General features: G+C 44.0%; 1 protein-coding gene across 4 annotated transcripts in view; it reads left to right on the forward strand.

Moving 5' to 3' along the window:
• The window catches only part of kif20a (kinesin family member 20A), a 41340-nt gene that overhangs the window by 823 nt on the left and 27243 nt on the right, over window positions 1–13274 (forward strand). For all 4 annotated transcript variants that reach the window (XM_061885670.1, XM_061885672.1, XM_061885674.1 and 1 more), the window contains exons 3-7: window positions 5003–5128; window positions 5981–6100; window positions 6193–6331; window positions 8743–8918; window positions 8991–9081. In XM_061885670.1, coding sequence (XP_061741654.1) covers window positions 5003–5128; window positions 5981–6100; window positions 6193–6331; window positions 8743–8918; window positions 8991–9081 — 652 coding nt within the window. The remainder of the gene's footprint in view (window positions 1–5002; window positions 5129–5980; window positions 6101–6192; window positions 6332–8742; window positions 8919–8990; window positions 9082–13274) is intronic.

The following is a 13274-nucleotide window of genomic DNA, read 5'->3' on the forward strand; positions in this document are numbered from 1 at the left end:
TATATATATATATATATATATACATATATATACATATATGTGTATATATATATATATATAAAAGGTGGCGACTTGTCCAGGGTGTACAGCCTACCGCCCGAATGCAGCTGAGATAGGCTCCAGTGACCCCGAATGGGAGAAGCGGTAGGAAAATGGATGGATGTGTGAGTGTGTATATCCATACATCCATTTTCTACCGCTTATTCCCTTTTGGAGTTGCGGGGGGCGCTGGCGCCTATCTCAGCTACAATCGGGCGGAAGGCGGAGTACACCCTGGACAAGTCGCCATCTCATCGCAGGGCCAACACAGTAGGACAACATTCACACTCACATTCACACACTAGGGCCTATTTAGTGTTGCCAATCAACCTATCCCCAATTGCATGTCTGTGTGTGTGTGTGTGTGTGTGTGTGTGTGTGTGTATATATATATATATATATATATATATATATATATATATATATATATATAAAGGCCTACTGAAATGAGATTTTCTTATATAAACATCGATAGCAGGTCCATTCTATGTGTCATACTTTATCTTTTCGCGATATTGCCATATTTTAGCTGAAAAGATTTAGTAGAGAACATCCACGATAAGGGACCCAGGATAGCTCAATGGTCAACACTCTGGGCTCCTAATGCAGGAGTACTGAGTTCAAATCCCGGAAATGAAATCAGTAATAAAGGCTTCACGGTGGCAGAGGGGTTAGTGCGTCTGCCTCACAATACGAAGGTCCTGCAGTCCTGGGTTCAAATCCAGGCTCGGGATCTTTCTGTGTGGAGTTTGCATGTTCTCCCCGTGAATGCGTGGGTTCCCTCCGGGTACTCCGGCTTCCTCCCACTTCCAAAGACATGCACCTGGGGATAGGTTGATTGGCAACACTAAATTGGCCCTAGTGTGTGAATGTGAGTGTGAATGTTGTCTGTCTATCTGTGTTGGCCCTGCGATGAGGTGGCGACTTGTCCAGGGTGTACCCTGCCTTCTGCCCGATTGTAGCTGAGATAGGCGCCAGCGCCCCCCGCGACCCCGAAAGGGAATAAGCGGTAGAAAATGGATGGATGGCATCCACGATAAAGTTCGCAACTTTTGGTCCCTAATAAAAAGCCTTGCCTGTACGGGAAGTAGCAGACGATGTGCGCATGACGTCACGGGTTGTGGAGCTCCTCACATCTGAACATTGTTTAAAATCATAGCCACCAGTAGTAAGAGCTATTCGGACCGAGAAAGCGACGAGTTCCCCATTAATTTGAGCGAGAATGAAAGATCCGTGGATGAGGAAAGTTAGAGTGAAGGACTAATAAAAAAAAAAGAAAATGCGACGGCAGTGTGAGCGATTCAGATGTTATTAGACACATTTACTAGGATAATTCTGGAAAATCCCTTATCTGCTTATTGTGTTACTAGTGTTTTAGTGAGATTATAAAGTCATACCTGGAAGTCGGAGGGCTGCGGTGAACGCCAGTGTTTCTTGGAGGAGCCAAGATCGCAGCTGCCTTTTTGACAGCTACAGGAGAATGTCGCATAATCCACTCAAGTCTCCGGTAAGAGCTGACTTAATATCACAATTTTCCCATTCAAAAACTTGCTGGTTGACGTAGAGAAACATGTTCGTTTGATTGTTCTGTGTTAAAGCTTCACAACAAAGAAACACAGACTGTGTTTCGGTGCTAAAGGCAGCTGCAATCCACCACTTTCCACCAACAGCATTCTTCTTTATAGTCTCCAATATTAATTGAACATTTTCTACCGCTTATTCCCCGAAAGATTCAGCAACACATATGTCCAAATTACTGTGTGATTATGCAATTAAAGCAGACAACTTGTAGCTGTGTGTGTGTGCAGCGCTCATATTCCTAACAGCCCGTGACGTCATGCCTACATGTCATAATTCCGTGACACTTTCAAGAAGAAACTCCTGGGAAATTTAAAATTGCAATTTAGTAAACTAAAAAGGCCGTATTGGCATGTGTTGCAATGTTAATATTTCATCATTGATATATAAACTATCAGACTGCGTGGTGGCTAGTAGTGGCTTTCAGTAGGCCTTTAATGCTACTATGGCTCGTGGGTAAAAACAGTTTTTTAGTCTATTTGTTTCCGCTTTTAGCATCTATAGCAGGGGCGCTCACACTTTTTCTGCAGGCGAGCTACTTTTCAATTGACCAAGTCGAGGAGATCTACCTCATTCCTATTTATAATTGATATTTATTTATTTATAAAAGAGACATTTTTGTTAACAAGTTAATGGTGTTTAATGATAATACACGCATGTTTAACACACATAGATTCCTTTCTTTCATGAAGACAAGAATATAAGTTGGTGTATTACCTGATTCTGATGACTTGCATTGATTGGAATCAGACAGTGGTGCTGATAACGTCCGCATTTTCAAATGGAGGGGAAAAAAAGTACTCCTTTCTGTCCAATACCACATGAAAGTGGTTGGATTTGGCATCTCATTTGTCCAACTTGCATACTCCTTTTTAAACACTTTGTTATGAGAGTAGCATATGTGTGTGGCCCTTTAATGTCTGGCAGCAGGTGAGTGACGTCAGTGAGTGTGCGGGTGGGCAAGCAAGTGAGAAAGCGGTCGCTGAGGGCGGGGGAGAAATACATTGGCATCAAACTCCGTAGCTTGCTAGCTTGTGCACGCTAGCTTTCTGAGACTCTTATTTTGTTAGCACAGGCAGGATGAAACAGGTCTTTTATGGTGAAGACAGGAACTGTGCAGTCGGTCTTTAGAGTTTTGACAGTAGGTACGGAGTCTCTAGAAATAAAATGTGTTTCTCTGCGTCCGCCCTGTTAGTGATTTTTTTCTTAAATATGAGCTCGCAGCAGCCAGCGTCATCTCACAAGATCCTCGGGTGCCGAGAATGTCAAACAACTGACGAAAGTGAAGTCTTGGTATGATTGATGATTGCTCATTTTTATGTCTATTTTTTAATGCCTGGCTTGAGATCGACTTTATGAGGTCCTCTCCAAGGTTTCTCATAGTCAGCATTGTCACTGGCGTCCCACTGAATGTGAATTCTCCCTGCCCACTGGGTGTGAGTTTTCCTTGCCCTTTTGTGGGTTCTTCTGAGGATGTTGTAGTCGTAATGATTTGTGCAGTCCTTTGAGACATTTGTGATTTGGGGCTATATAAATAAACATTGATTGATTGATCGACTGACACACCCTCCGAGATCGACCAGTCGATCGCGATCGACGTAATGCCCACCCCTGCTCTAGCACATTCAATGGGGGTCTGGCGGCAGACACTTTGGCATCTTGGGGCCAGTGGTGCAACTTGAATCCCTCCCTGTTAGTGTTGTTACACCCTCCGACAACACACCGACGAGGCATGATGTCTCCAAGGTTCCAAAAAAATGGAAAATAACAGAGCTGAGACCCGGTGTTTGTAATGTGCTGAAAATGAAAATGGTGGGTGTGTTACCTCGGCGACGTCACATTCTGACGTCATTGCCTCCAGCTCGGTAAACAGAAAGGCGTTTAATTTGCCAAAATTCACCCATTTAGAGTTCGGAAATCGGTTAAAAAAATATATGGTCTTTTTTCTGCACCATCAAGGTATATATTGATGCTTACATAGGTCTGCTGATAATGTTCCCCTTTAATGATTTCTGCTGGTGTTGTGTGGTGTGCCTCCGGATTTTTTCAATGGGAAAAAATGCGGCTTGGCTCAAAAAAGGTTAAAAAACACTGCTCTGCACACAACTCTGCTTGATATGAACCAACAGCACTTTTGCTGGTTACAGCCAGTACTGCACTCAAAGCAGGGGCGTCAACTGTAAATGTAAAACTGAACAAAGCCACGGGCCAAGGTTGAACAAATTAACTTTTTAATAGGGACCCTAACAAGTTTTGCATTAAATATTGAACTTGCAAGGCTTATATAACTTTATAGTGACATGCAAAACCCAGTTTCAAATAATAATAATTGAAAAATATCAATGGGATATCAAATAAAATGTAGATAATAATTGAATGCCTCTTTTCTATTTGCAGCTTTCTGAGGTAAATATCAAAATAAACTTTTTCCACAGGCTAATAATTTGAAAATAAAATAACAATAATGAATGAATCAAACATTCAAGCCTTGAAGAAGCAAGAGAAAGAGCATGAATAAAATGGTAATTATTGCTCAGTTTGCTACACTGATTTGCTTTAACACTAAATATGGAACAAGCAATAATTATATAACTTAATAGTGCAAAATCAACTTTCACAATACGAAAAACATCAATGGTATATTAAATAAAATCAAAATAAAAAATTGAATGCCTCCTTTCTACATGCAGCCTTCTGAGGTAAATATCAACATTAACTTTTTCCACAGGCTAGTAAATTTGAAAATAAAATAACAAATAGGTGAGCAGGGTTTGGTGGTAGCAAGGGGTGTATATTGTAGCATCCCGGAAGGGTTAGTGCTGCAAGGGGTTCTGGGTCTTTCTTCTGTTGTGTTTATGTTCTGTTACGGTGTGGATGTTCTCCCGAAATGTGTTTGTCATTCTTGTTTGGTGTGGGTTCACGGTGTGGCGCATATTTGTAACTGTGTAAAGTTGATTCACTTATGTGTGTGTAGAAGCCGCGTTTATCATGTGACAGGGGCGCTGTTTGAATGGAGGTAAAACGGCCGTGACGACTGGTTGTAGAGGACGCTGGATGCAGTGCCTTTAAGGCACGCCCCCAATGTTGTTGTGGGGTGGAAATCGGGAGTAATTCTGGAGAATGGTTGCCCCAGGAGACTTTCGAGAGGGGCACTGAAAATCGGGAGGGTTGGCAAGTATGAGTATTAACGGTGAATGCGGTGTTATAATACTGGCGGGCCAGATCTAATGTTAATTTGATATTGCCTCAAGGGCCAAATGAAATTACACAACGGGCCAAATTTGGCCAGAGTTTGCTCCAAAGCCACTTTATTGGTATGTTTTGTGATCGTTTCAGTTCATAATTTGCTCACTTCTTTCAGCTTTGCATGCGTTTGTGTTTACAGGAAGCGGCTGTGAACTCAGCATTGATGGGACCGGGCAGCAGTGGTAAGGACGACCCAGAGAGGGTGAAGGTGTTCCTACGCATCCGACCCCTCACAGAGTGTGAGAGAGAACGGGGCGAAGAGCAGGTTCGATTTCAGACGCCAAGCCATTTTTGTGTGTGTGTGTGTGTGTGTGTGTGTGTGTGTGTGTGTGTGTGTGTGTGTGTGTGTGTGTGTGTGTGTGTGTGTGTGTGTGTGTTGGAAAATCCGAAACTTAACTGCAAACAAAGTGGTTTTAGTACAAAAGTTTTATTTAGCCAATATCGAAAAGTACAGGTTGGATTTAATTGCTGATATGAAGACAGACATCGTCCTCCAGAGCAGGGGTCCCCAACCACCGGTACCGGGCCGTGGCCAGATTGACACCGGGCCGCAGAATAATTTTTTATTCATTTATATCAACATAAAAAACACAATATACACTTAGAATTAGTGCACCAACCTCAAAAAAAACCCCTTTTCATGACAAAAACGTCCCTTTTTCATGACAAAGAAAAAAAAAAAGGATTGACCCCCACCACCACCCCACCCGGACTGCGGGACAAATTATTAAGCGTTGACCGGTCCGCGGATACAAAAAGGTTGGGGACCACTGCTCCAGAGGACCAGAATCAAACGAAAAACATGCAAATCATCTGGCTTTTTTTTAATATGACTCCCTCATGTGTCAAGGTCTTTTTGTTTTGCCGCTACTGGCACCAAATCAATCCTGGATCTCCTTATCATAACATTTCTTAGAACGGTCAGAGTGGCCACAAACTGAACTTTCCCCCATATATCCCTTGGTTCTGAATAGAAAACAAATAACAGAGCAGACCTCTTAGCTTTTTGACAGATCTTCTTTTTGAATTTCAACAGACACAAAACATGGTATAAATTAATCAAAATAAGTCGGAGGTTCCACTACATGTGTGGGCTAATGTGCTGGCTCCTTTTCAGGGTTGTGTGAACATCCAGGATGACGAGAACTTGCTGCTCAAAGCGCCCAAGTGCTCCCAAAACACCAAGATGGCGGAGAGGGGCATCTGTCCGAGCATGCACAAGTTCACTTTCTCCAAGGTGAGGGGGAAAAAGACATCAAGCCACTGACGTCCTTTTTTTAAGAAGAGACGGAAAAATCTGCTCATAAATACACTGCCCATCTCAATCAGATCCTGGGACCAGAGACCACACAGCAGCACTTTTACGAGTGCACCATGAAGGACATGGTCAGACATGTGCTCCAAGGAGAGAACCGACTGCTTTACACTTACGGAGTCACTAATTCTGGGAAGACTTATACAGTTCAAGGTAAGATTCTGTAGCCAGTAGGGCTGGGCGATACGGCCTTTTTTCAATATCTCCATATTTTTATGCCATGTCACGATACACCATATATATCTGGATATTTGACACATATAATCACAGCAGCATGATGATTCTATGTGTCTACATTAAAACATTCTTATTAATCTACTTTTAAACATTCATGCAGAGAGGGAAACCACAACTAAAAGTGTATTTTAGAAACAGTTATTAAGCAGTGGCACAAACATTCATGTCATTTCCAAAACAGAAAGTGCAAGATTGTCAAAGGCATTTTAAAACAAGCTATGAGTGCACTTTTGTGCGTGATGTCACTAAGATGACATATCAAAACGACACTCAATTAAAGTGCACTTTTTGTACACTACAATAGTTTAAAACAAAAAAAAAGCGCACTTTTGTGCACGATGTCACACGATATTTTTTAATAAGTGTCTGTGAACGACTCTCTCCGTCGTGCGGGTTCCAGGGACCACCAAGGAAGGACATGACTTTGGGCGGTATAGCTCGGTTGGTAGAGTGGCCGTGCCAGCAACTTGAGGGTTCCAGGTTCGATTCCCACTTCCGCCATCCTAGTCACTGCCGTTGTGTCCTTGGGCAAGACACGTTACCCACCTGCTCCCAGTGCCACCCACACTGGTTTAAATGTAACTTAGATATTGGGTTTCACTAAGTAAAGCGCTTTGAGTCACTAGAGAAAAGCGCTATATAAATTTAAAGGAAGAAAAAGCAGTGTTGACTTTCTTTCTGTTCCACTAAGAAAAGTCTTTTTCGGGTGTCTTTTCAGTCTGCCTCTTGCTCTCTTCCGGGTTGCATGCGCTTCGTCTCGTTCCGTCATTGTTTCTCCACCTCTCTCCCCGACGTTCAAGGCTGCCGCCCTTTTAAACAGTGCAAGAGGATTCATTAATCGCATACAGGTGCGCGATCCACGCACCTGATCTCGATTGTGGCGTCGCTCCCGGCACGCCTCGCCGCTCGCTCGCCATCCCCACCTCCTCGCCGCCATCTTGGGCCGGGCTCCGGCGTGCCCTGCCTCTCTGTTGGACTGTCTGCTCCGCCTCTCCACACGTCAAATAAAAATGAGCTGCATAATAGGAAATCAAATAGTGTATGTCCTTCGCTATGTGGTAGGTTCCTACGGACGTTATCTTCGTCTGTTGTTGACTAGTTTTTTCATACAGTGTTATTCTGGAAATGGTTGCTTGGGCATTTTGTTGGTGTGGCACCGACCGGAGATGTTGACATGCTGAGTTTCAAGCACTCTTCATTGTCTAACGGGTGACTTTTCAAATGATGCTACAAATTAGCAGTAATGCTACTTTTTATAGAAACGCTTTTGCCCCACACTTGACAAATTATGGTTGTCTGTTCAACATATTCTTGCTTGAAACCAAACCACCGCCAGGCGATGGACCCCAGCGGCGATGACCAAGAAGAACGCGGAGTTGGAATATAATTAAAACCCTTTATGTACATATTTATATAATATTTATATAATATGTAACTACAATCTCCATTCACAGACAGAGTCCCGTTGCTTTTATGAGCAGTCGAGCGAGTCAAAAGCCGGAAAAAAACAATTTTTTTATTTTATTTTTTTGTGGCGGCCGTAATTCTTTCGTGGCGGGCGGCCACAAATAAATGAATGTGTGGGAAACCCTGCATTCAGTCTTTCTTTAACACGGATCAACTGTCCTGTCCCCTTTGCAGAAAAACAGCCCCAAAGCATGATGTTTCCACCCCCATGCTTCACAGTAGGTATGGTGTTCTTGGGATGCAACTCAGTATTCTTCTTCCTCCAAACACGACAAGTTGAGTTTATACCAAAAAGTTCTATTGTGGTTTCATCTGACCACATGACATTCTCCCAATCCTCTCCTGTATCATCCATGTATCCATTTTGGTATAAACTCAACTGGTGGTGTTTGGAGGAAGAAGAATACTGAGTTGCATCCCAAGAACACCAGACCTACTGTGAAGCATGGGGGTGGAAACATCATGCTTTGGGGCTGTTTTTCTGCTAAGGGGACAGGACGATTGATCCGTGTTAAGGAAAGAATGAATGGGGCCATGTATCGTGAGATTTGGAGCCAAAACCTCCTTCCATCAGTGAGAGCTTTGAATGGTTGACCAAATATTTATTTTCCACCATCATTTACAAATAAATTCTTTAAAATTCCTACAATGTGAATTCCTGGATTTTTTTTCCACATTCTGTCTCTCACAGTTGAAGTGTACCTATGATGAAAATTACAGACCTCTGTCATCTTTTTAAGTGGGAGAACTTGCACAATCGCTGGCTGACTAAATACTTTTTTGTCCCACTGTATCGCCCAACCATAATAGCCAGTGTTTCACTTTGATTCAACAGTTTTTTCTTACAATGTTTGTTGCAGGAACTGGTCGCAAGGCGGGCCTTCTGCCCCGAGCTTTAGTATCTCTCTTCAGGAAAGTCCAGGGTCGTCTGTACAGCACCATGGCCCTGAAGCCAGTCCTGTACCAGGACGTGAAGTACCTGCAGCCCTCCGAGGTCAAGGAGGAGGAAATGCGCCGGAGCGCTCTGCTCAAAGAGGTACACTACCCGTAATCTAATCCTGGCTGGGGAAATAGCCGGACTTCAAATGTTCATTTTGTGTGTTTTTAGGATGAGAATTCCCGTCGAGGCGGCACCTCCATATGGGACAGCGGCATTGGTGGTCTCTCCACAACCAGCAACATTGCTACCCAACTGGAAGGTGAGCCGGGGCCATATGGCCTAGAATGGGATTTTCCCCCGCCCCCAACCCTACTTTTTAGAGAAACACCCTTGTGTGGTGTTCGGGTCTGTGGGACCAGTTTTCATTTTTTTTTTTATTTAAAGAAAAATTATACAATTAATTAATTTTTTCAAGCCGAGACTCACTGACTTAGGCTCAATCTCGGTGAAGAACATATATCAGAATACATATTTAATGAAGGCTTCACGGTGGAAGAGGGGTTAGTGCGTCTGCCTCACAATACGAAGGTCCTGCAGTCCTGGGTTCAATCCCAGGCTCGGGATCTTTCTGTGTGGAGTTTGCATGTTTTCCCCGTGAATGCGTGGGTTCCCTCCGGGTACTCCGGCTTCCTCCCACCTCCAAAGACATGCATCTGGGGATAGGCCCCTCCCACCTCCATAGACATGCACCTGGGGATAGGCCCCTCCCACCTCCAAAGACATGCACCTGGGGATAGGCCCCTCCCACCTCCAAAGACATGCACCTGGGGATAGGCCCCTCCCACCTCCAAAGACATGAACCTGGGGATAGGCCCCTCCCACCTCCAAAGACATGCACCTGGGGATAGGCCCCTCCCACCTCCAAAGACATGCACCTGGGGATGGGCCCCTCCCACCTCCAAAGACATGCACCTGGGGATAGGTCCCTCCCATCTCCAAAGACATGCACCTGGGGATAGGCCCCTCCCACTTCCAAAGACATGCACCTGGGGATAGGTTGATTGGCAACACTAAATGGTCCCTAGTGTGTGAATGTTGTCTATCTGTGTTGGCCCTGTGATGAGGTGGTGACTTGTCCAGGGTGTACTCCGCCTTCTGCCCGATTGTAGCTGAGATAGGCGCCAGCACCCCCCGCGACCCCAAAAGGGAATAAGCAGTAGAAAATGGATGGATATTTAATGACCACACACACACACAGCAGGCCTAGACAGCAAGATGACAGAGTGTAGGTTACACAGAACATCAGAGGGTCAAATGTGCGCGAAAATGAGAGCAGACAGTGTTGGCAAACAATGTGGGAACCGCAGGTATAGCTCGGTTGGTAGAGTGGCCGTGCCAGCAACTTGAGGGTTGCAGGTTCGATCCCGCTTCCGCCATCCTAGTCACTGCCGTTGTGTCTTTGGGCACTTTACCCACCTGCTCCCAGTGCCACCCACACTGGTTTAAATGTAAAAATTAGATATTGGGTTTCCCCATGTCAAGCACTTTGTCACTAGAGAAAAAGCGCTATATAAATATAATTAACTTTACACACACACAGCAGGCCTAGACAGCAAGAGGACAAAGTGTAGGTTACACAGAACATCAGAGGGTCAAATGTGCGAGAAAATGAGAGCAGACAGTGTTGACAAACAATGTTGCAACCTTGTGTGGGAACCGCAGGTATAGCTCGGATGGTAGAGCGGCCGTGCCAGATACTTGAGGGTTGCAGGTTCGATCCCCGCTTCTGCCATCCTAGTCACTGCCGGTGTGTCTTTGGGCAAGACACTTTACCCACCTGCTCCCAGTGCCACCCACACTGGTTTAAATGTAAAAATTAGATATTGGGTTTCCCCATGTAAAGCACTTTGTCACTAGAGAAAAAGCGCTATATAAATATAATTAACTTCACACACACACAGCAGGCCTAGACAGCAAGAGGACAGAGTGTAGGTTACACAGAACATCAGAGGGTCAAATCTGCGAGAAAATGAGAGCAGACAGTGTTGGCAAACAATGTTGCAACCTTGTGTGGGAACCGCAGGTATAGCTCGGTTGGTAGAGCGGCCGTGCCAGCAACTTGAGGGTTGCAGGTTCGATCCCCGCTTCCGCCATCCTAGTCACTGCCGTTGTGTCCTTGGGCAAGACACTTTACCCACCTGCTCCCAGTGCCACCCACACTGGTTTAAATGTAAAAATTAGATATTGGGTTTCCTTATGTAAAGCACTTTGTCACTAGAGAAAGCGCTATATAAATATAATTCACTTCACACACACACACACACACACAGCAGGCCTAGACAGGAGGAGGACAGAATCTAGGCACACAGAACATCAGAAGGTCAAATGTGCGAGAAAATGAGAGCAGACAGTGTTGACAAAAAATGTTGAAACCTTGTGTGGGAACCGCAGGTGCAGAAACACAAAAGAAGTGTGGGATGCAGAAACAGGCGGAGAAATTTTCCGTTCAACGATCATATTGTTGTTACTCAGCCAGCGTTGGTGGGTCTGATGGACCCCTTGCATTTTGTGGCTTTTAATGCCTCACAATCAAACACTTTTATGTTCAAATACTGAACAGATGATCATTGGGATAAGGTTTTTGTCCTCTTTCCAGCAAATGTGCCATAATGGCTCCATTGTCCAAGTTCATGTTGCTCATTGGGTTTGGAGCAGAGATATTCCCAAATCGGGACATTTACTTCTGACTATCGACTAGCGGAGCTGTGTTGCTGCTCCCGGTTAGCAGACCCTCCTTTCACAGACACAATGACTGTGGATGACTCACCAAAGGTTTTACTCCTTTCTTTTCATTTAGAGATGTCCCATAATGGCTTTTTTGCCGATATTGTCCAACTCTTAAGTACCGATTCTGATATCAACCGATGCTGATATATACAGTCGAGGAATGAACACATTATTCAGCCTAATTCTGTTGTGATGCCCCGCTGGATGCATGAAACAATGTAACAAGGTTTTCCAAAATAAATCAACTCAAGTTATGGAAATAAATGCCAACATGGCACTGCCAAAGTGCTTTTTTTTTTTTAATTGCCTCAAAACAGCAGCTAGGCTTTTGGGACATGTGAGAGAGCATGAGGAGGTTGATGGGGAGTGTAGGGGATAGCAAATTGTAGCGTCCCAGAAGAGTTAGTGCTGCAAGGGGTTCTGGGTATTTGTTCTGTTGTGTTTATGTCTTGTTACGGTGCGGATGTTCTCCCGCAATGTTTGTCATTCTTGTTTGGTGTGGGTTCACAGTGCGGCACATATATGTAACAGTGTTAAAGTTGTTTATACGGCCACCCTCAGTGTGACCTGTATGGCTGTTGACCAAATATGCCTTGCGTTCACTTGTGTGTGTGAAAAGCCATAGATATTATGTGATTGGGCCGCCACGCAAAGAGGTTTATTGGCGCTCTAAACTTGTCTCTAAGTCCGTGTACCACCCCGTACGGCGGCGTTTTAAAAATTCATACATTTTACTTTTTGAAACCGATACAGATAATTTCTGATAATACATTTTAAAGCATTTATCGGCCGATATCGGCAGTTTATTATCGGACATCTCAAATTTAATTCTATTGAACGAACCCGCTGAGGTTCTGAGAGCGAGGCACAGAGTGAACCCTCTTTCCCCTTCAGACAAACATGGCAATTGTATAAATGCCGGCAAAATTATTGAGTTAATTTTCTTTGGTTGTTTAGTTCAGTGTTTTTCAACCACTGTGCCGCGGCACACTAGTGTACCATGACATACATTCCGGTGTGCCATGGGAGATTATCTAATTTCACATACTGTAATTATAGTCTCCAAATGATGTGTTGTTTTTGAGTGTCGGTGCTTTCTAGAGCCGTGTAATACTCTTCCATATCAGTAGGTGGCAGGCGGTAGCTAATTGCTTTGTAAATGCAGGTAAAAAGGTGTCTTATGCTTAAACCAAAAATAAACAAAAGGTGAGTGCCCTTAAGAAAAAGGCTTTGTAGCTTAGGGAAGGCTATGCAGAACGAAACTAAAACTGAACTGGCTGCAAAGTAAAAACAAAAACGGAATGCTGGACGACAGCAAAAACTTACTGTGGAGCAAAGACGGCGTCCACAAAGTACATCCGAACATGACATGACAATCAACAATGTCCCCACAAAGACGGATAAAAAACAACTTGAAATATTCTTCATTGCTAAAACAAAGTAGATGCGGGAAATATCGCTCAAAGGAAGACATGAAACTGCTACAGGAAAATACCCAAAAAATGAAAAAAAGCCACCAAAATAGGAGCGCTAAAACACTACACACAGGAAAACAGCAAAAAAAAAACTCCAAATAAGTCGTGGCATGATGTGACAGTACACCTACTTTGAGACAAGAGCTATATAAATGCATGCTTGCTTATGCTTTTAAGTCCATCCATCCTCTTTCTACCGCTTATTCCCTTTGGGGCCGCGGGTGTCTATCTCAGCTTCAATCATATCTAT

The sequence above is a fragment of the Nerophis ophidion genome, linkage group LG24, assembly GCF_033978795.1.
Source record: "Nerophis ophidion isolate RoL-2023_Sa linkage group LG24, RoL_Noph_v1.0, whole genome shotgun sequence".
Lineage (NCBI taxonomy): Eukaryota > Metazoa > Chordata > Actinopteri > Syngnathiformes > Syngnathidae > Nerophis > Nerophis ophidion.